At 35.4% G+C, this 24,314-nt stretch overlaps 1 protein-coding gene across 5 annotated transcripts in view; it reads right to left on the reverse strand.

Annotated features, from left to right (window-relative positions):
- COL24A1 (collagen type XXIV alpha 1 chain) overlaps positions 1-24,314 on the reverse strand; it is a 405,325-nt gene that overhangs the window by 351,069 nt on the left and 29,942 nt on the right. For all 5 annotated transcript variants that reach the window (XM_040470847.1, XM_040470844.1, XM_040470848.1 and 2 more), the window contains 2 exons: positions 22,591-22,644; positions 19,727-19,780 (listed from right to left, as the gene is read on the reverse strand). In XM_040470847.1, coding sequence (XP_040326781.1) covers positions 19,727-19,780; positions 22,591-22,644 — 108 coding nt within the window. The remainder of the gene's footprint in view (positions 1-19,726; positions 19,781-22,590; positions 22,645-24,314) is intronic.

The following is a 24,314-nucleotide window of genomic DNA, read 5'->3' on the forward strand; positions in this document are numbered from 1 at the left end:
GGTTAAGCACCCGACTTCAGCTCAGGTCATGATCTCATGGTTCCTCAGCTTGAGCCCTGTGTCGGGCTCTGTGCTAATAGCTCAGAGCATGGAGCCTGCTTCAGATTCTGTGTCTCCCTCTCTCTCTGCCCCTCCCCTACTCACGCTCTGTCTCTCTCTCTCAAAAACAAACATTAAAAAATTGTTTTTAAGTAATAAAAAATAGAAAAAATTAAAAAAAAAGAAAAAAATAATGGTCCCAAATAACCCAGATTCATTACAAAAAAATTTAAACCTTACCGATCCAAGACATTCAGTGAGCTCCAAACAAGAAATATCTAACAGAAAACCACCCCTATGAACATCATAGTCAAACTGCTAAAATCTAGACAGAGAAATATCTCAAAAGTAGCCATTGAAAAATAATACATTACACTGAGGGGAATTACAACTAACTGCTCATCAGAAACAGTAGAGATCACAAGACAAGAACCACAAGCATCTTTAAAGTGCTGGAAGAAAAACACTGTCAACACAGATTTTTATACTCCATAAAAATATCTTCCAAAGAACATAGATAAAATAAATTTCAAGTAAATAAAAACCAAGAGAATCCATCACCAGCAGAACTGCATTCCAAGAAATAGTGAAGGAACTTTTTCTAGCTAAAGGGAAGTGACACCAAACTAGAAACTCAGATCTCCAGGAAGAAATGAAGACCCCTGGAAACGAAAACAAATAAGGAAATATAAATGACTCCCTTTTTTGTTTCCTTTCTTAATTTCTTTAAAGACTGATTACTTAGTATGAAAATCACTACATTGTACTTTGGGGTTTATAATGATATAGATGTAAAATAAATGACAACAAAACACAAAGGATAAGAAGAGTGGGTAAATTGAATCATGATGTCATATGGGTCTTATATTTTACATAAATGGCTACCATATTAATTCTAGTAAACTAGAATGAGTTAAGGATTCATATTATAATCTCTAGAGCAACCACTAAAATCAATCAATCAATCAGAGAAACTATACGGAATATTAAAGAATATGTGATTAACCCAAAAGAAGGCAGTAAAGGAGGAATAAGGAACAAAGAACACATGGGATAAATGGAAAAGAAATGACAATGTGGGCTGTGACCCAATCATACCAGTAATTACAGAAATATAAATGGACTTAACATTCCAGTTAAATATCAGAAATTATCAGACTGGATAAACAAGATCTAATATGTATTGTCTATAAGAGATGAATTTTAAATATAGATAGGCAAAGGAAAAGAAATATATATACCAGGCAAACCATAAGCATAAAAAAGCTGGTGTGGCTCTGTTACTATCAGACAAACTACACTTCAAGAAAAGGAGTGTTACTGGAGATAAGAAGAGATATTTGACAATGATAAAAAGTATCAGTTCATTAAAAAGATACAACAATCCTTAAACATGTAGGCAGAACACAGAGTTACAAAATAAATGAAACAAACACTGACTAAATACTTCCTAAACACTAAACAGAGAAATAGACAAATCCAAAATCATAGCTGGATATTTTAACACACCTCTCTCAGTAATGAATGGAACAACTATATTAAAACTCAGTAAGGATAGGGGCGCCTGGGTGGCTCAGTCAGTTAAGCATTCGACTTTAGCTCAGGTCATGATCTCACGGTTTATGAGTTCAAGCCCTGCATCAGGTCTGTGCTGACAGCTCAGAGCCTGGAACCTGCTTCAGATTATGTCTCCCTCTCTCTCTACCCTTTCCCTGGTCATATTCTGTCTCTCTCTCTCAAAAAATAAACATTAAAAAAAAAATAAAACCCAGTAAGGACAGAGAAAACTTGATCACCATCCTCAACCACCTTAACCTAATTGGCATTTATTGAACACTACAACCAAAAATACAAAATACACAATCTTTTAAACTTCAGCTCAGAATGGAGTGGCATGATATATTGAAAGCACTGAAAGAAAAAAATCTGCAGCTAAGAAAATTCTATACAGCAAGGCTGTCATTCAGACTAGAAGGAGGGATAAAGAGTTTCTTAGACAAAGAAAAACTAACGAGTTCATGACCACTAAATCAACCCTAAAAAATGTTAAAGGGGACTCTTTGGATGGAAAGGAAAGACCATAAATGAGAGTATGAAAATAAGCACATCTGTAAAAATCAGTAAAGGAATTCAAAAATTAAAGGATGTAAAAGGGGAGAGGAGTAAAGAATGGGTTCAAACTGAACCATCAACTTAATAGAGACTGTTATATGCATAAAATGTTATATACAAACCTAATGGTAACCCCAAATCAAAAACCAGTAGTAGATATACAAAGAATAAATAGAAAGGAAGCAAGTACATCACTAAAGAAAATGAGCAAACCATGAAAGAGAGCCAGATAAAAGAATCAGAGCAAAAACTACAAAAACAACCCCAAAAAAGTAACAAAATGGCAATAAATATGAATCTAACAATAACTGCTTTATTTTATTTTAATTTTTTAATGTTTAATGTTTAATGTTATGAGAGAGAGAGAGAGAAAGAGAGAGAGAGAGGAGAGAGAGACAGTACTAGTGGGGGAGGGACAAAGAGAGCAGGACACACAGAATCTGAAGCAGGCTGTAGGCTCTGAGCTGTCAGCACAGAGCCCCGATGCGGGGCTCAAACTCACAAGCTGTGAGGTCATGACCTGAGCTGAAGTGGGTCGCTTAACCAACTGAACCACCCAGGTGTCCTTATCAATAACTACTTTAAATGGGAATGGACTAAATGCTCCAATCAAAAGACACAGAGTGACAGAGTGGATAAAAAAAAAAGACCCATCTATATACTACCTACAGGAGACTCCTTTCAGACCTAGACACCAGCAGATTGAAAGTGAGAGGATGGAGAAACATTTATCATGTAAATACATGTCATAAGAAATCTGAATTAGCAATACGTATGTAAGACAAAATAGATTTTAAAACAAAGACTGTAACAAGAGACAAAGAAGGACCTATATAAACATAAAGGGAGCAATACAACAGGGAGATATAACAACTGTAAATATGTATGCACCCAACATGGAAGCATCCAATACATAAAACAGTTAATAATAAACATAAAGGAACTAATCAATAGTAATACAATAACAGTAGGGGATTCTAATACCCCACCTATATCAACTGACAAATCATCCAAAGAAAATCAATAAGGAAAGAGTGACTTTGAATAACACACTGGATGAGATGGATTTAACAGATATATTCAAAGCATTCCACCCTAAAATATCAGCATACACATTCTTTTCAAGTGCACATGGAACATTCTCCAGAATAGATCACATATTAGATCACAAAACAAGTCTCAACAAATTAAAAAAAGAGAAAGACATACCTATACATCTTTTCTGACCACAATGTTATGAAACTATAAATCAACCATAAGAAAAAATATGGAAAAAGCAAAATATATGGAAACTAAATAACATGCTACTGAAAAATGAATAGGTCAACCAAGAAATCAAAGAAGAAATAAAAACTTAGAAGGAAACAAATGGAATTGAAAACATACAGGTCCAAAAATATTGAGGATGTAGCAAAAGAAGTTTTAAGACAGAAGTTTATAGCAATACAGACCTACCTCAAGAAACAAGAAAAATCTCAAATAAACAACCTAAATTTACATCTCATAGAGCTAGAAAGAGAACAACAAACAAAATGCAAAATGAGCAGAAGGAAGGAAATAAAGATTAGAGCAGATATAAATGATATAGGAACTAAAAAAACCAATAGAACACATCAATGAAACCAGGAGCTGATTCTTTATAAGATCAATAAAGTTGACAAACCTCTTGCCAGACTCAAAAAAAAAAAAAAAAAAAAAAAAGGAGAGAGAGAGAGAGAGGACACAAATGAATGAAAGAGCAGAGATAACAGAGACACCACAGAAATACAAAGAATTGTAAGAGAATGTTACAATGTTATGAAAAATTATAGGCCAACAAATTGGACAGTCTAAAAGAAATAGATTACTAGAAATATATAACTTACCAAAAGTTCCCCAAGGTGGGAAGAAATAGAAAATTTGAACAGACTGATTACCAGCAATGAAATTGAATAAGTAATAAAAAAACCTCCCACCAATTACAGTCCAGAACCAGGTGGCTACACAGGCATATTCTACCAAACATTTAAAGGGTTAATACTTATTCTTCTCAAACTATTCCAAAAAAAAGGGGGGGGGGGGTAAGGAAAACTTCCAAATTCATTCTATGAGGCCAGCATGACTTTGATACCAAAACCAGATAAAGGCATCACAAAAAAAAAAAAAAAAAAAAAAAAAAAAAAAAAAAAAACAGAGAGAGAGAGAGGTGGGACGGAGGGAAGAACTACATGCCAATATCTCTGATGCACATAGATGCAAAAATCCTCAACAAAATATTACCAAACTAAATCCAACAGTACATTTTTAAAAAATACCACGATAGGGGCGCCTGGGTGGCGCAGTCGGTTAAGCGTCCGACTTCAGCCAGGTCACGATCTCACGGTCCGTGAGTTCGAGCCCCGCGTCAGGCTCTGGGCTGATGGCTCAGAGCCTGGAGCCTGTTTCCGATTCTGTGTCTCCCTCTCTCTCTGCCCCTCGCCCGTTCATGCTCTGTCTCTCTCTGTCCCAAAAATAAATAAACGTTGAAAAAAAAAATTAAAAAAAAATACCACGATCAAGTAGGATTTATTCCTGGGATACAAGGGTAGTTCAATATCTGTAAATCAATCAACATGATACATCATATCAACAAGAGAAAGGAAAAGAAGAATCTGATCATTTCAATAGATGCAGAAAAAACATTACAAAGTACGACATCCATTCATGATAAAAAGTCTCAACAAACTAGGTTTAGAAGGAACATAACATAATAACAGCCTTATATGAAAATCCCACAGTGAACATCATACTCAATGGGGAAAAACTGAGACCTTTTCTCTATGATCAAGAATAAGACAAGGATGTCCACCCTCACCACTTTTACTCAACATAGTATTGGAAGTCTTAGCCACAGCAATCAGACAACAAAAAGAATGAAAAGGTATCAATTGATAATGAAGAAATAAAACCTGCACTATTTACAGATGACATGACAGTATACATAGACAACTCTAAAGACCCCTCCAAAAAACTACCAGAACTGGTAATTTAGTAAAGTTGCAGAGTACAAAATTAACATACAGAAATCGGTTGTGTTTCTATACACTAATAATGAAGCAGCAGAGAGATAAATAAAGAAATAAATCCCATTTATGATCGCAACAAAAATAATAAGATGCCTAAGAATAAAGTTAACCAAAGACATGAAAGACTTATATTTTAAAACATTCATGAAAGAAATTGAAGACAACAGAAACAAATGGAAAGACATCCCATGCTCACGGATTGACAGAACAAATATTGTTAAAATGTCTATACTATCCAAAGCAATCTACAGATTTAATGTAATCCCTATCAAAATACCAACTGCGTTTTTCACAGAACTAAAACAAACAATCCTAAAATTTGTATGGAACCACAAAAGACCCCAAATAGCCAAAGCAATCTTGTAAAAAACAAAACAAAACAAAACAAAACTGGAGGCATCACAATTCCAGACTTCAAGTTATATTACAAAGGAATAGTAATCAAAACAGTATGGTACTGGCACAAAAACAGACACATGGATCAGTGGAACAGAATAGAAAATCCAGAAATGAAAGCACAATTATATGGTCAATTAATCTTCAACAGATCAGGAAAGAATATCCAATAGGAAAAAGATAGTAGTCTCTTCATCAAATGGTGTTGGGAAAACAGGAAAGGACCATGAAAAAGAAAGAAAATGGACCATCTTCTTACACTATACACAATAATAAATTCAAAATGGATTGAAGACCTAAATGTGAGGCCTGAAACCATAAAAGTCCTAAAAAATAGCACAGACGGTAATTTCTCTGACATTGGCCATAGCAATATTTTTCAAGATATGCTTCCTGAGGCAAGGGAAACAAAAGTAAAAATACATTATTGAGACTACATCAAAAGAAAGAGCTTCTGCACAAAGAAGGAAACAACCAATAAAACCAAACAATAACTTTCTGAATGGGAGAAGATATTTGCAAATGACGGATCTGATAAAGGGTTAGTATCCAAAATATATAAAGAACTTATAAAACTCAACACCCCAAAACCAAATAATCCAATTAGAAAATGGGCAGAAGACATGAACAGACATGTCACCAAAGGGACATACAAATGGCCAACAGATACACGAAAAGATGCACAACATCACTCATAATCAGGGAAATGCAAACCAAAACTACTAATATTACCTCACATCTGTCAGAATGGCTAAAATTAAAAACACAAGAAACAAGCGTTGGCAAGGATGTGGAGAGAAAGGAACCCTCTTGCACTGTTGCTGGGAATGCAAACTGGTGCAGCTACTCTGGAAAACAATATGGTGCCTCCTCAGAATGTTAAAAATAGAACTACTCTACAATCTAGTAATCACACTACAAGGTAGTTAGACCCAAAATACAGAAATACTAATTCAAAGGGATACATGCATCCCAATGTTTATTACAACATTATTTACAACAGCCAGCAGCCCAAGTGTCCATCAATAGATGAATGGATAAAGAAGATGTGGTGTGTGTATGTGTTTGCACATATGTAATATGTGTAATGGAATATTATTCAGTTATGAAAAGAATGAAATCTTGCCATTTGCAAAAACATGGATAAAGCTACAGTATAATGCTAAGCAAAATAAGTCAGTCAGAGAAAGACAAATACCATATGATCTCACTCATATGTGGAATTTAAGTATCAAAACAAATGAGCAACAAAAAAAAAGAGAGAAACAAAGCAATAATCAGAATATTAATTATAGAGAACAAACTGATGGTTACCAGTGGGAGGTGAGTGGGAGGAATGGGTGAAATAAGTGATGGGGATTGAAGAGTACACTTTTCATGATAAGCAGGGAGTTGAATCAGTATATGGTACACCTAAAACTAACATAACACTGTTAACCATACTGGAATTAAAAGTAGAAGCTTGATAAACAGACAAACAAACAAAATACACAAATCTTTTAAAGTACATGTAAAATATTCATCAAGATAGATCACTTGTTGGGCCTTAAAATACCTAAATACATTTTAAAATATTGAACTCTTCCATTGTGAGCTCTCTGACCACAATGCAACTAGACTAGAAACCAACAGCAATAACTAGACATTAAACAAAACAACATACTTCTTTTTTTTAATGTTTACGTTTTTTTAATTTTTGAGAGAGAGAGAAAGAGAGGAGGAGGGGCAGAGAAAGAGGGACAGAGAGAATCCCAAGCAGGCTCCATCTCTCAGTGCAGAGCCCAACGCGGGACTTGATCTCACGAACCGAGATGATGATCTGAGCCGAAATCAAGAGTTGAATGTGTAACTGACTGAGCCACCCAGGCACCCCCAAAACAAAATACTTCTAAATGACCCATGAGTCAAAGAAGAAAGCACACATTTCAATTTGAATGATAATGAATATGCAACATATCAAATTTTGTGAGATGCAGTTATATCAGTCCTTAGAGAAAAATCTATAACTCTAAACGCTTCTATTAGAATAGAGCTAAAAAGAAATATTAAATAGTCCATGGACCAAAAGTTACTTCTTTGAAAATATTAATGGAAATGAATTCTTGATTTCTTCCCAGACAAAAACAAAAGAAACCAACCAAACAAAAATCTGACATCATGTTCCTTCTCATTCCAATAGGTGGTAGCTCCCACGATACCAGCGTTCAACTGGTTAAGACAAAGATTATCTTTGACTCTTCTCTCTCACGCTGCATATGTAATCCATTGGCAAATCATGTTGACTGTACTGCAAAATATACCTACATTTTGACCACCTCACACCATCTCCACTGTTACACTCTACTCCCTGCCATCATCACCAATGACATGGACTTGGGTAGACCAGTGAAGCGGTCTTCAAACTGGTGTCCCTATTTCCACCTTTTCCCTCCTGCAATCTATTCTCCACATGACAGCCAGAACTATCCTTCTACAAATAAATTGGATGATATGACTTACCTAGCTAGAACTTTCCAATAAATATCCAACACAGAATAAAATCCAACCAAAATCCTTACCTACAAAGTCCTACATAATCTAGCTCTGGCTTTCTCTCTGATCTATCTTCCAGGATTTATCTTATTCAGCTTATCCTCAAAGACTGCAAAACAGCCTCCTGCCTCAAGGCCTTTGGACTTCCTGGGTTATTTTTGTTGTTTTTCAAGCCTTTCCTCACCAGGATTACAAAAATGGTAATTTAAAATTCTAACATGCTTTCCTCATTGCCTAGCTTTTTCTATGAAGAGAAACTACCTTCTTTCATCAACTATTTAGTTATCCTGATGTTAAATTCTATAAAAAGAAAAAAAGATAAAAAAGCAAGATGCTTTTTAAAGAAAACTTTTATTCTTTCCCCTTATTTTTCTTTTATTTGTCTTTTTTCAAAATAATGATATTGTGGCATAATAAAAATATATATTTGGTCTTTGTTCCTGGCTTCTGGCACACAGTTCCTAAAAACCTTGGAATTTCCTGAGTCATACAAGTGTCTTTTGTTATTCATAACAATCCTCTTTAACCACATCTGAGTTTATGCTAATGAGGTGACTCAGGGTGGTGCCCATAGATAGCTTCAGGATGGGGACTAGTCACCAGAAAGGCAAAAAAGTGGCTAGAGGGTGGGAATTTAAGAGAGAGGAGGAGGTGCCAGAGTCTGAGTTACATAAACTTTTGAACAAAGAGATTCCAAGAGATTCCCAGTTGGTGAACACAGTGATATGCCAGGAAGGTGGCACACCCAGACAGGGCATGGAAGTTCCGAGTCCCTCACCTTCCATACCTTGCCCTATATGCATCTCTTCCATTTAGCTATTCCTGAGTTGAATTCTTTATAACAAACTGGGAAACCTGTTTTCCTGAAATTGTGAGCTGTTCTAACCCAGTATCAAACCTGGGGGAGTGCAGGATTGTGGGAGACACTGAATTGGTAGTTAGCCAAACAGTAGCATGAATAGCCTGGACAAGCCCTCTGTGGCTGGCATCTCAAGTATAGATAGTCCTGTGGGACTGAGCCCTTAAACCTGTGGAGTCTGACACTAACTCAGAGTTGAATATCCAGTTTGTATGAGAGGATGTGACAATTTCAGAGATGTCATTCCTTAGCATCATCTAAAGGTGACCGGTGAGGGTTTGTGTGTCTGCTTGCATTTAGCATCATTATCACTCAAGGATTTAGAGATACGTGATGTGATTCAAACCACTGCAGTTATCCTTAATGATGTTCAAATCACATTATTCTTTGGCTGGTAGAAGTCTTACAAATTGGCTCCAGAATCCTTTTGACATGACCCTAATAGTCTTTGATACCCAGAAGGAGGCATTTTTAATATATTTAAGTCATGTTTTAACTGAAATTACAAGCACGGAATCAAAAGAAAGGACCGTACTATTTTGTCTGGTCCTTTTAAGAAGGTCCCTATGTTGACCAGAATAACAGAAGCACCTCAGTCTTTAGCATCTTAACATGCTTTATATTTTCAAAATGCAGGACTGAAAATTTTTCATAGCAATTCGATTTAACAAAAATTCTCAGAATGGGTCCGCATCTATATTCAATACATTTATTTATTCACATACAAATAAAATAGGACTTCTTGTTTAGAAGACATGGGGACAGAGGGTCGAAACCAGGAATAGAGATAACACTATGATTATTCTTTGTGATTCAATATTAAGTATTATTAATAACATTTAATTTAATACTACTAATAGGACACTGTTGTAGCTTATGAAGGTTAGATGTTTCATTTACTCGATTAAACTTGAGTTTTTTGGAGTTCTTTTTACTGGCAAAGATTTTTTTTAATTTAATTTAATTTTAAAACATTTTTAACTGAGTATAGTTGACACATAATGTTACATTAGCTTTGGATGTACAGCACAGTGATTCAACATCTTTATACATCATGCTATGTTTACCACAAGTGTAACTACCACCTATCGCTATACAATATTATGATATCATTGACTATATTCCCTATGCTGGGTCTTTTATTCCTGTGACTTATTCATTCCATAACTGGAATTCTGTATCGCCCAATCCCCTTCACCCATTTTACCCATCTCTCTCACCTTCCCTTTGGCAACCATTAGTTTTTCTCTGTATTTATTTGTCTGATTCTTTTTCTTTGTTTATTCATTTTTTTGTTTTGTTTTGTTTTGTTTTTAGATTCCACATATGAGTAAAATCATATGGTATTCGTCTTTCTCAATAACTGGATTAAATTTGAAGGAACTATTGACCTTGATTAAAGTAAGATAAACTGCGAACGTTTATGGGAAGATTTTAAGTTTCCTTTAAGAAGTGTTTCTGGGAAAGGAAATATCTTGACCACAGAAAGACTGCCTGGACTAGAATTATACGTATATGGTAGGCTGAACATATAGACTCTGTATTCATTACTTATGTTTAAAGATCTATTGTAGGGGCGCCTGGGTGACGCAGTCGGTTAAGCGTCCGACTTCAGCCAGGTCACGATCTCGCGGTCCGTGAGTTCGAGCCCCGCGTCGGGCTCTGGGCTGATGGCTCAGAGCCTGGAGCCTGTTTCCGATTCTGTGTCTCCCTCTCTCTCTGCCCCTCGCCCGTTCATGCTCTGTCTCTCTCTGTCCCAAAAAAATAAATAAACGTTGGAAAAAAAAAAAAAGATCTATTGTATAATTAATCTTGTGTTTAAGTAATAGTAATAAAACTATTCATCGCCCTGCAAATAAAGTTCATTAAATAGATAAATATGGTAAACTGTGAACTCAGATGGCATTTGCTGACAAGAAAAAAAAAAAGCCATTCTCTCCAGTAAATAGGAAATGGTCTTTACTTTCTTATATTTTTTTTAGAATGACATCATTTCTGATGTTAGTCCCCTGATTTCAGCTAATGATTTTAGTTAATGAGCTCAATTGTCTTTATTTTAAATAATACTAGTCTCACTAATGCTGAAAAAAAGTTGCTATATAACCACTAAAATTTTGTATGGCACTTATGCTATTAACAATTTAAGAACATAGGTCTCAGGGACCAGAGGTCAGTGTCACTCTTTGTGCAATTTATCTTTATATGTTATTATCAGTATCCACAGAATAAGCTGGACCATTGGAATAGACATGTTTCATTACTATTGTTAAATGAATTCATAAAGTCTTTAAATTCCATTAGGTTACCCCACTCTACCCTTCCTCCTTCAGGTAGCGTTTTATAACTCCTGTTTTGAAGGACAACCTGGTATTAGGAAGAGAGTAAGACAGATTCAGTTCTGAATGCAACTCTGCCAGTTATAAATTGTGTTACTTTGGTTAAGTACTTAGCTCTCTGTGTGTTTTCTTCTGGGCAAAGGAAAAGGTAATAAAACCTACTCTGAATGGTACTATTAATTGAAATGAAACTGAATGACATGACACACACATAATAATTGTCAGATATGAGAAGCTCTTTCCCTTATGATACCAGTGCCTTGGTACTAATGTTAACTCAGATTTTTGATTCAGTTTAACATTTATTGAGTGCCCAACACATGCTGGGCACTGGGATAGACACAAATGCAAAGATGTGTAAGTTCTGGCCCCTGCTCTCAAACAACTAAGAGCCTATCACAAAGGGACCAGCACATGCGTGAGAACTCATATCATCTGAAGAGAGATAAGAACTACCAAGATCAGTTTACATTTCTTGTCCTTTATGATAAATACTAATTTTATTGTAAAAGCGTAACAGAAAAAATTGGATTCACTTTTGCATAAATCTAGAATATTTTAGCAAAATATGCTTTATTCTTATAATTTTTTTAATGTTTATTTATTTTTGAGAGAGAGAGAGTACAAGATGGGGATGGGGCAGAGAGAGAGGGAGACACAGAATCTGAAGCAGGTTCCAGGCTCTGAGCTGTCAGCACAGAGCCCGACACGGGGCTCAAACTCACGAATTGCAAGACCATGACCTGAACTGAAGTCGATGCTCAACTGACTGAGCCACCTGGGCACCCCAGCTTTATTCTTATAAATGTTAACCTAGCCTTATAAATAGAATATATTTACATACTGTCTTAAGGTATTTTCTTATTCTTTTTTATTTTACTTGAGAGAGAAAGAGAGAGAGAGAGAGAACGTGACTACATGAGTTGGAGAGGGGTGGAGAGAGAAAGAGGGAGAGAGAATCTTAAGCAGGCTCCATGCTAAGTGACCTTGAAATCATGACCTGTACTGAAATCAAGAGTCAGATACTTAACAGACTGAGCTACCCAGGTGCCCCTCTTTTTGTTTAATTTACCAAATAAGAAGTCTGGTATTTTCAGTAAGTCACATTTCTAATTTGCTTAGTTGCCTTATAAGTAGCTCCTTCAAGAAAAGAAAAATAATATTTCTTAAATGTCAGCCCCATACAAGTATTCTACCAGATGCTTTGTGTGCTTCAAAACATGTAACTTACATAAGGAAGCTCTAGGTTCTAACGATTTTTTATGAAGCACCTCAATCCAAATATGCTTGCATAGAGATTCCATTGTGTGTTGAATTTCCTATTTCAGTTAAACCTTTCTGAACTTGCGATTGCCTTAACTTGTTCTTGCCATAATTCAGGTAACTTCCTTTTGAATGTACAGATTATTTCTTGTGCAAGGAACAAGATGACTTTATACAGCTTGTTATCTACAAGGAAACTCCCCTAAGACTATCAGCAGAAGCTTTGCAGGCCAAAAGGAAGAGGCACAATATATCCAAACTGCTGAAAGGCAAAAAACCAACCAAGAATACTCTACTAGTAAGATTATCATTCAGAACTGAAGGAGAGATAAAGAGTTTTCCAGACAGGCAAAAGCTAAAGGAGTTCATCACTACCAAAGTGGCCTCACAAGAAATGTTAAAAGTACTTCTTTAAGTTGAAAAGAAAGAGCATTAATTAATAGCACAAAAACATATGAAAGTAAAAATCTCATTGGTAAAGGTAAGTAAGTTTACAGCAAGGTAGAGGATTATTATGAAACTGCTATGAAGGTTAAAAGACAAAAGTAGTAAAAACAATCATAATACTTAGTTAAGGGACACACAGTATAAAGAAATGTAAAATGTGACTTCAAAAAAATAAATAAAATGTGGGAGGAAGTAAAAATGTAGACTTTCAGAATTTGACCAAATTTAAGTTGCTAATCAACTTAAAATAAGCCATTATATATACATATATATATATATATATACATACACACATATGTATGTATGTTATATATGTATATGTATGTTATATACAACATATACATATACATATGTTGTATACAACATATGTAGCAAATATATATATGTATATATGTTATATATACAACATACATATACATAACAAATATATATGTATATATATATATATGTATATATATATTTGTTATATTTGAGCCTCATGTTAACCAAAAAGCAAAATCCTATACTAGACATACAAAAAACAATAAGAAAGAAATATAGGCACAATACTAAATAAAGTCATAAAAACACAGAATAGAGCAAGAGAAGAAGAAACAGAGAGAAACTACAAAACAGTCAAAAAACAATAGGCAACAAGTACATACCTATCAATAATTACTTTAAATGTAAGTGGATTAAATACTCCAATTAAAAGACATAAAGTAGCTGAATGGATATATAAACAAGAACCATCTATATGCTTGCTGCCTATAAGAGACTCACTTCAGATATAAAAACACACAAAGAATGAAGGTGAAGGGATGGAAAAAAAAATTTCCATGCAGATGGAAACCAAAAGAAAGCTGGAGGAACTATGCTTACATCAGACAAAATGGACTAAAACAAAGACTATAGTAAAAGACAAAGATATTACATAATGATAAAGGGGTCAATCCAATAGGAGGATATAACATTTGTAAATTTTTATGCATCCAACATAAGAGCACCCAAAGATATAAAACAAATTCTAATAGATTTAAAGGAAGAAGTTCACATTAATACAATAGACTTTAATACCCCATTTACATCAATGGATAAATTATCCAGATAAAAAACCAATATGGAATCACTGGCCTTTAATGGCACATTAGATCAGATGGACTAAATAGATATATACAAAACATTCTATCCGAAAGCAGCAGAATATATATCCTTCTCAGTGCACACAGAACATTCTCGAGGATAAATCATACATTAGGTCACTAATCAAGTCTCAATAAGTTTCAGACTGAATTCATATGAAACATCTTTTCTGACCACAAAGATATGAAACTAAAAATCAATTAGAAGAAGAAAATGGAGGGGTGCCTGGGTGGCGCAGTCGGTTAAGCGTCCGACTTCAGCCAGGTCACGATCTCCTGGTCTGGGAGTTCCAGCCCCGCGTCAGGCTCTGGGCTGATGGCTCGGAGCCTGGAGCCTGTTTCCGATTCTGTGTCTCCCTCTCTCTCTGCCCCTTCCCCGTTCATGCTCTGTCTCTCTCTGTCCCAAAAATAAATAAAAACGTTGAAAAAAAATTAAAAAAAAAAAAGAAGAAGAAAATGGAAAAGTCACAAATATATGAAGATTAAACAACATGCTACTGAATAACCAATGTGTCAATGAAGAAACCAAAGGAGAAATTTAAAAATGCCATTAAAATACAAATACAACTTACCAAAATCTATGGGATGCAGCAAAATCAGTTCTAAGAGGAAAGTGCATAGTGATACAGGCCTACTTCAAGAAACAAGAAAAATCTCAAACTATCTAACTTTACATTTCAAGGAACTAGAAAAAAAAAAGATCAATGAACTAAGAGATGGCTCTTTGAAAACATAAATAAAATTGACAAACCTTTAGCTAGACTAACTCGGGAAAAAAGAGGGCTCAAATAAAATTTTTTTAAAAGGAGATTTACAACTGATATCACAGAAATACAAAGGATCATAAGAGACTACTATGAACAATTATATACGAGCAAATTGGCCAACCAGAGAGAAACGGATAAATTCCTAGAAAAATACAATCTTCCAAGGCTGAATAATGAAGAAATAAACTTTTGAATATGTTGATTACCAGTAAGATTAAAGCAGTAATCAAAACCCTCCCAACAAACAAGAGTCTAAGACAAGACAGATTCATTGGTGAATATTATCAAATATGTAAAGAAGAGTTAATACCAATGCTTATCAAATTCTTCCAAAACGAAGAGGAGACAATGCTTCCTAACGCATTTTACAAGGATACTACAAAAAAAGAAAACTACAGAAAAATATCCCTGATGAACATAGATGCAAAATCCTCAACAAAATACTAGCAAACTAAATTCAACAATAAATTAAAGGGATCATCAAGTGGGATTTATTCCATGGATGCAAGGATGATTCAACATCTGCCAATCAATCAATGTGATATACCACATTAACAAAATGAAGGCTAAAAATCAAAGATCATCTCAGTAGATACAGGAAAAACATTTGACAAATTTCAACATCCATTTATGATAATAACTTTCAACAAAGTGGGTATAGAGGTAATGTACCTCAACATAATAAAGCCATATATAACAAACCTAAGCTAACATCATATTAAAGGGTGAAATGCTGAAAGTCTTTCCTCTAAGATCAGGAACAAGACAAGGATGCCCACTACTACTACGTTTAGCTCAACATAGTATTAGAAGTTCTAGCCATGGCAATTAAGCAAGAAATAGAAATAAAATTCATCCAAACAGAAAGGGGATGGGGAGCCAGGTTGGCTCAGTGGGTTGAGTGTCCAACTCTTGATTTTGGCTCAGGTCATGATCTCACAGTTTGTGGATTTGAGCCCTGCATTGGGCTCTGCACTGACAGTGTAGAGTCTGTGTAGGATTCTCTCTCTGCCTCTCTGGCTGCCCCTTCCCTACTCATGCTCTCTCTCTCTCTCTCTCTCTCAAAATAAGTAAGTAAATAAATAAATAAATAAATGAATAAACAAACAAACAAACAAACATAAAAAAAAGAAGAAAGGTAAGAAGTAAAACTATCATTATTTGAAGATAATATATTATATATAGAAAACCTGAAAGACTCAACTGGAAAACTGTCAGAACTAATAAATTTAGTAAAGATGCAGGGTAAAAATCAATATACAAAAATCTGTTGTATTTCTATACACTAACAAAGAACTATTAGAGAAATTTAAAAAGCAATCCCATGTATAATTACATCAAAAGGAATAAAATATCTAGGAATAAATTTAAACAAGGAGGTGAGAGAACTGTATGCTGAAAACTGTAAGATATTAACAAAAGAAATTGAAGAACAAATAATGTAATATATTCTGTACAAATGGAGTGAAATAATTAATATTATTAACATTAATATTAAAATGCCCATAGGGGCACCTGGGTGGCTCAGTCAGTTATGCACCTGACTCTTGATGTTGGCTCAGGTTATGATCTCACAGTTTGTGAGATCAAGCCCTGTGTTGGACTCTGTGCTGACAGTGGGCAGCTTGCTTGGGATTCTCTTTCTCTTACTCTCTCTACTTCTTGCCTGCTTTCCTTCCTTCTCTCCTTCTCTTTCAAAATAAATAAGCACACATAAATAAATAAATAAATGAAATGTCCATACCCAAAGCAATCTATAGACTCAATGCAATCCCTATCAAAATTCCAATGACACATTCACATAAATAGAACGAATAATCCTAAAATTTGTATGGGACCTCAAAAGACCATGAATAGCCAAAACAATCTTGATAAGAACAGCCAAGCTGAAGGTATCATGCTCCCTGATTTCAAACTATATTTAAAAAGTATGATAATGGGGCGCCTGGGTGGCGCAGTCGGTTAAGCGTCCGACTTCAGCCAGGTCACGATCTCGCGGTCCGTGAGTTCGAGCCCCGCGTCGGGCTCTGGGCTGATGGCTCAGAGCCTGGAGCCTGTTTCCGATTCTGTGTCTCCCTCTCTCTCTGCCCCTCCCCCGTTCATGCTCTGTCTCTCTCTGTCCCAAAAATAAATAAACGTTGAAAAAAAAATTAAAAAAAATAAAAAATAAAAAGTATGATAATGAAAACAATATGGTATTGACATAAAAAAAGTCACATAGATCAATGGAATGGAATAAATAGCCAAGAAATAAACCCATGCACATATGGTTAATTAACTTATAACAAAAGAGGCAAGAGTATACAATGGGTAAAAGATAGTCTCTTTAACAAATGGCCTTGGGAAAAGTGGACAGCCATATGCAAAAGAATGACATTAGACTACTCTCTAATACTATACACAAAAATAAACTCAAAATAAATTAAAGATTTTAATTTAAGACCTGAAACCATAAAACTCCTAGTAGAAAATATAGGCAATAAGTTCCTTGACATTATTCTTGGCAATTTTTTTAGATCTGACTCCAAAAGTGAAGGCAACAAAAGCAAAAATAAACAAGTGGAAATACATCAAATTGAAAACCTTCAGCAAAGTAAATCATCATAAAAATTAAAAGACAACTTACTGAATTGGAGAAAACATTTCCAATTTATATATCCTATAAGAGGTTAATATCCAAAATATATTTTAAAAACTCACAAGGATGTAGAGAAAGGGAAACCCTCTTGCCCTGTTGGTGGGAATGCAAACTGGTACAGCCACTCTGGAGAAGAGGTTCCTTAAAAAACTAAAATTAGAACTACCCTGTGACCCAGCATTTTCACTATTAGATACCTACCCAAAGGATACAAAAATACAGATTCAAAGGGGTACATGCACCCCAATGTTTGTAGCAGCCTTATCAACAATAGCCAAACTATGGAGAGGGTCCAACTGTCCATCAACTGATGAATAAAGAAGATATGGTATACATACATAATGGAATATTACTCAGCGATCAAAATGAATGAAATCTTGCCATTTGCAACATGGATGGAGTTAGAATGTATCATTTTAAGTGAGATAAGTCAATCAGAAAAAGACAAATGCCATGATTTCAGTCATATGTGGAATTTAAGAAACAAAACAGATGAACATATGGGAAGGGGGGAAAAGAGGAGAGAGGGAAACAAACCACAAGAGACTCTTAATGATAGAGAACAAACTGGGGATTGATGAAGGGAGATGGGTGGGAGATGGTCTAGATGGGTGATGTAATATCCACTGGGTGCTGTATATAGTGATGAATCCCTGAATTCTACTCCAGAAAACAATATCGCACTACATGTTAACTAAAATTTAAGTTAAAAAAAATAAGAGGGGTAGAAAGTGGGAAAAAAACACCCATACAACTGAACATTGAAACAAAACAGTCAATTAAAAAATGGACATAGGATCTAAATAGGCACTTTTTTTTTCCAATAAAGATATACAGATGACCAACAGGCACATGAAAAAGTGCTTAACATCACTAGTCATCAGGGAAATACAAATCAAGACCACAATGACTTATCACTTCACACCTGTTGGAATGGCTGTTATCAAAAAGACAAGAAATAACTAGTGTTCATGAAGATGTGAAGATGGGAACTCACATGCACTGTTGGAAGGAAAGTAAACTGGTGCAGGCATTATGGAAAACAGCATGGAGTTTCATAAAGAAATTAAAAATAAGTTATGGAGATGAAAAATACAGCTTAGGGAATATAGTAATAATATAAAGTAAAAGTAAAAATAGAACTACCATATGATCAGGGCACCTGGGTGGCTCAGTCGGTTGAGTCCAGCTCTTGGTTTTGGCTCAGGTCATGATCTCATGGTTTGTGAGTTCAAGCCCCAGATCAGGCTCTGTGCTGTGTTGGGATGGATTCTCTGTCTCCTCTTTCTTTGACCCTCCCCTTCTCTCTCTTTCTAAATAAATTCCAAAAAATTAAAAAAAAACACCTAAAAAAAAGAACTACCATATGATCCAACAGTTCTACCTCTGGGCATTTCATCAGAAAAAAAAATAACACTAATTCAAAAAGATAAATGCACCCTTATGTTCATTGGAATATTATTTATAATAGCCAAGATATGAAAAGAACCTAAGTGTCTAACAATGGATGAATGGATAAAGAAGATATGGTATAAACACACACACACACACACACACACACACACACACGCACAATGGAATACTACTCAGCCATAAAAATAAATGGAATACTACCATTTGTGTTAACATGGATGGACCTTGAGGGCATTACGCTAAGTGAAATAAGTCAGACAGAGAAATACAAATATATGTTCTACTTATATGGGGAATCCAAAAAACAAAACAGGTGAAGAAACAAAACAAAATTTATGGATTCAGAGAACAGAGTGGTGGTGGTGGGGTAGAAGGGGGTGTTGCCAAATGTCCAAAATGAGTAAAGGGTGTTGGGAGGTACACACTTCCAGCTGTGAAATAAATAGGTCATGGGGATGTGATGTGTGGCATGGGGACACAGTCAATGGTACTGTAGTGCATATTCGAAGGTTTCCAGGAGAATAGATCATGAAAGTTTTCATCATAAGAAGAAAAAATACTTTTGGTAACTTATGGTAACAGATGGCGGCTGGACTTACTGTGGTGATCATTTGCTGTGTGTACAGGTGTCAACTCATCATGTTGTACACTTAAGATAATATAATATTTATGTCAACTATGTTTCAATTTTAAAAAGAGTTAAAGACCTTCTTTAATAATGTCAGGAAAATAACATGATACTCACTAGTCATCACTCACCTTTGGACCTGGTAATCCAGGTAACCCAGGATTTCCATGTGGCCCTGGTATGCCCTGCAAATAGTAAAAAAGGTCAGATCGATCTTAGAACAGATACAAATAACAGTCAGTTATAACTGACTATAAAACAGTTGTTTTAGGTACAAATAACAGTCAGTAGAAATATTTCATAGCATAATTTAATTAAAATGAATGTTACCTCTTTTTTTTTCCACAAAGCTTTTTTAATTTTTTCTGAGATGTTGGATTGTTCAGCCTTGGAAAGGAGAGCTACACTAGAGCAGTACTGCAGTTTCTGTCTTTTGATTCAAAACACTGTCTTGAGGTGTTTACCTCCTTTATTTTTCACCCCTATCTCCAGCCATACTGCATAGTGCTACTTCTAGAAGCTATGCAGAGTAAGAAGCCTAAAAACAAGGAAGTGCAAATGGATACTCCAGTCAACATGTGTTAGCCCTTTCTGTACTTGAGTTTTTACTTATGCCATTATGTATCTCTTAAAGACTCATTTCATTTAACTTTACCCCCTACAGCTGCCCAAATCATTCTTCAAGTGTCAGCTAGATCCCACCTCAGTTTTATTTATTTTATTTATTCTTTTATATAAATAAATATTATGTGGGGCTTGAGCTCACAACCCTGAGATCAAGACCTGAGCTGAGACCAAGAGTCTGACACTTAATCAACTGGGCCACCCAGGTGCCCCCCCCCACCTGTTTTTTAAATCCTAGATATACCATGATAAAGTGATTTCTCTTTCTTACTAGCTTTCATAGAAATTGCTACATGTAAAGTTAATTTGTACTTAACTGTATATCGCTTTAGGACATTTATTAGACTGTTCTAATCTGTTATTTAAATATTTTATTGCCCTTTTAACTACTTTATGACATGTGCCATTTAGTTCTAGGATTAAAAATTTTTTGAAAACGGACTGTTTTTAGTATTACCAGTATAGCACTTGGAACATATTAGACACTCAATAAATACTTGTTGGTTTGAATTTAATAATTGCTTCTATTTATTGAGTGCCTACTATATGTAAATAACTGCGTTAATGCTTTACATTTCTTATTACTAATCCTTATGACAATCCTGCAAGGTGGCTATTTTTACTCCCCTTTACAAGTGAAGAAACTTAAGCTTATGGAACCATCAAGTGGAGGAACTAAGATCCACCTCTAGAAAACCTTCCAGGTCTCCAGGCCCCCTACGCTCATTTGGGTTTGGTACCCACGTCTCAGCTCTTCAGCCATACCTCTATCTTAACATATAACATATAGTTAGTAATTACTTATTTTTCTGTCTTTTCAATTCTGAATTAATAGAGCATCGTGTTTCAGAAAGGAAAGGGGTGTCAGCAATGGCAATATTGGAGGTATATCTAGCAAGACTAAAACTAAGGAAAACGATTAGATTTTATGATATGTCATTTGCAACCTTCAAAAATTATTAGATTAAATTATTATTAAAATAAATTTTAATAAAATAGATGGAAAAATTTATGGGGCTTTACACATAAGCATTGATGTAGGGCCACGGCATAAACTATTATTTTATAAAGTTCAATAGGGCAACAACAGTGAGCTAGGACAAAAACTAGGAAAAATTAATAACAGTGAAAGTTTGAGGTTTTTTTTTTTTTTTTTTGAAAAGGGATAATGGTTTGGTTGTTGCCACATGAGCTAAAATCTAGGGAGAGAAAAAAATGTGAAGTTGCAAGTTTTAAGTTAAATAATGGAATGGAGATAAAATTAGGAACACAAATGTAATAATTAGCCTGGAGAAGAGGAATACTGTTCCTTCCTTAAAGAAAGGATTAGACAAATAAGTGAAAAAAATAGGTAGAAATGAGGGAAGGAAACTGGTGTACTATGAGAATAGATGGAGACTCAGACTGAAGGTCTTGGCTGTAGGAGAACAGCCTCAGTAGTGGGATTGGTACAGAGAGAGATCCAGTCCCCAGAAAGGTGGGATCCAGACAGAGAGCCAGAAGGATGGAAATGGTCTGCCGGCTATGGGAGAGTGGGCGTGTGGATGAGAGACTGGAGGAGGAAGGTGATAGGGCAAGTATAGAGAAGTGAAACAAATGTTTAACCGCAGCTACAGCCAGTGAGCGTTCGTCTGCGCCTTCTTGTCCGTATGAGGACAGGAGTTGACTGTGAATATGGACGACTTAAAGTAATATTTCAGGACGCTTTTTCACTATATTGTGTGTAAGATAGACAAAAATCGGGACAGAAAGTGGATTATACACGGCATGTGCATCTGTCTTTATAACACAAGGTTGCAGTTCCTTTTCTGGCTCTTGGAAGAATTTCTGTTAGTAAAAGTCCACATTTATTTTTTAGGTTTGAAAGAAACAAATTTTAACACAGCAGTAAATCTTTTGTTGGACATGTGTAATGTGAGAAACCACTGCTGATCCTTAAGGCAGCTTTTTCCTCAGGTTAATTATTTTTCTAGTCAGTAGCTCCAGCATTTTCCACTATGTAATCCAGGAATGTACTATTTTAAGGCAACCCACTCCTCTTCATTTCCCAAAGCAAATGAAACCCACCTCGAACTATCAACTACCCATGAGATCGCTTTATAACTAAGAATAATGTTACAAGTAGCACTAATTTATAAATTTGATAATCCTTCTCAGGCAGGTTCACAGAGAGTGCCTTGGCTGGGTGTTTACGGTCAAATAAACAAGCTGCACGTGTTCCTGAGTTTCTCTTGAATTGGCAAAGGTAGACTAAGTTTGAAGACCCAGGCAGGTTTCCAAAGGAAGTACATACTGTACGATGCTGGGGAAAAAAACACACTGCAGTGTTACTAATTCTAACAGCAGTGGGACACAGAGCCCATTTACTCACCCGTGGACCTCTCCTTCCTGATGGGCCTGGGATGCCTGCTGGACCAGGTGGACCCTTGGAAAACAAATGCCAAGATGTTAGGCACAATTATAGACACATCTTTTCTCACAAGACTTATTAAGATTCCCACTTTAGGGCTTTGTTTTCAGTCCCCAGTTCCCAGCTGATGATGATTTTAAAGTAATATGAATCCCCTCACCCTAATCAGCAGGGGTGAGAGTTGAAACTCAAGTGTCCTCTTTAATCTGGCCAGAAATGGCCGTAGGAAGTCTGTGACTTATGGTTACAGCCACTGTATCTGGCTTTTACAGGAACCACACTAGTAGTTTTGTGGGTAACTTTTACCTAAATTTACTTTTACTACTGAAGGCAGAATTCAATTTAGGGTTGGGAGACCAACAACTACAGGTCGTTTCAGACACATTGCAAAAGACTTGCCTGGAAAAATTAAAGCACTGACTATGTTATGTTCTCTTAAAAGACTTATAGCAAGGATCTGTATAATGTGTTAAACTGTTATGAGATCCTTCTTGTATATTCAGTAATAAATCTGCCTTGCACCAAGTATAGCATACCAGGAGTTCAGTCAGAGACTTAAATGGTTTGCAAAACAAAGTAAGAAAGCAAACACTGATCAATTTTTAAAGCATTCTGATTAAATATACTAAATAATATTAAATATATTAAATAAATACTAAATATGTTAAGTAATATTGAATAGGAAGAAGTAGTTTCCTTCTTTACTTCCTCACGTGATGACTTATGTCGTCTTTTTTTACTTTAACAATCAGCTGGGGCAGAATAAATGTTCATTTGAGACGTGGTTAACATATGCATTCATTCATGTTGCATTCACTTAATTGTTGCAGAGCACTCTGCTGATATGGAATTATTCTTGGTGTCTCTAGAGCATACACATATTCACAAATATTCATTCAAGGTCGCATTAAAAATAGCATGAATGTTGAAATTCGGCATATCAAGGTTAAAGTGCTGGCCTTAGCATTAACACATAGCATGGCCTAAGAGCCTTGATTTTATGCATTTTTTTCTCATTCCTCATTCTGATATTATCTACTCTTCAAAACTTTCTCCTTTTTTTTAATATTACAGCTGTTTTGAAGTTTTCTAATCCTCTTTATTTTTTTCAAGCTGACTATTTTCCTTTGTATTTTTTCTTCTCCCATGCCCTAACTTGATTTAAAAAAAAAAAAAACCAAACTATTTATTTATTTATTTATTTTGAGAGAGAGAAAGATAGTGCAAGTGGGAGAGGGGCAGAGATGGAAGGACAACGAGAGAATCCCAAGTAGGTTCTGCACTGTCATTGCAGAGCCCAATGCGGGGCTTGAACTCAACAAGCTGTGAGATCAATACCTGAGCTGAAGTCAGATGCTTAACTGTCTGAGCCACCCAGGCACCCCAATAAAACCTTTCATATATCTCCTAACATTGAGACAGAAGTACTATTTCCATTCAACCTCAGACGGAGGGCATCCTCCTTCCTGAACTGTTCAAATATTTTAACAGCTATCATTATATCACTAACGTCCATCAAAAATTGACTTTCACTTATTTTTTTTAAAAACTGAAATCCTTTTCACAATTCTGGTTCTGTTGCTATAATCGGAAGTTAACAGCTACTTATTTGAAGTCCCAAAAAATAAGAAAAATGAAAAACTAAATGGAAAATTAAAACAGAATGTCTAGTTTGGTTTATTACC

Source organism: Herpailurus yagouaroundi, unplaced genomic scaffold (genome assembly GCF_014898765.1).
Source record: "Herpailurus yagouaroundi ecotype Mexico unplaced genomic scaffold, PumYag 77, whole genome shotgun sequence".
Lineage (NCBI taxonomy): Eukaryota > Metazoa > Chordata > Mammalia > Carnivora > Felidae > Herpailurus > Herpailurus yagouaroundi.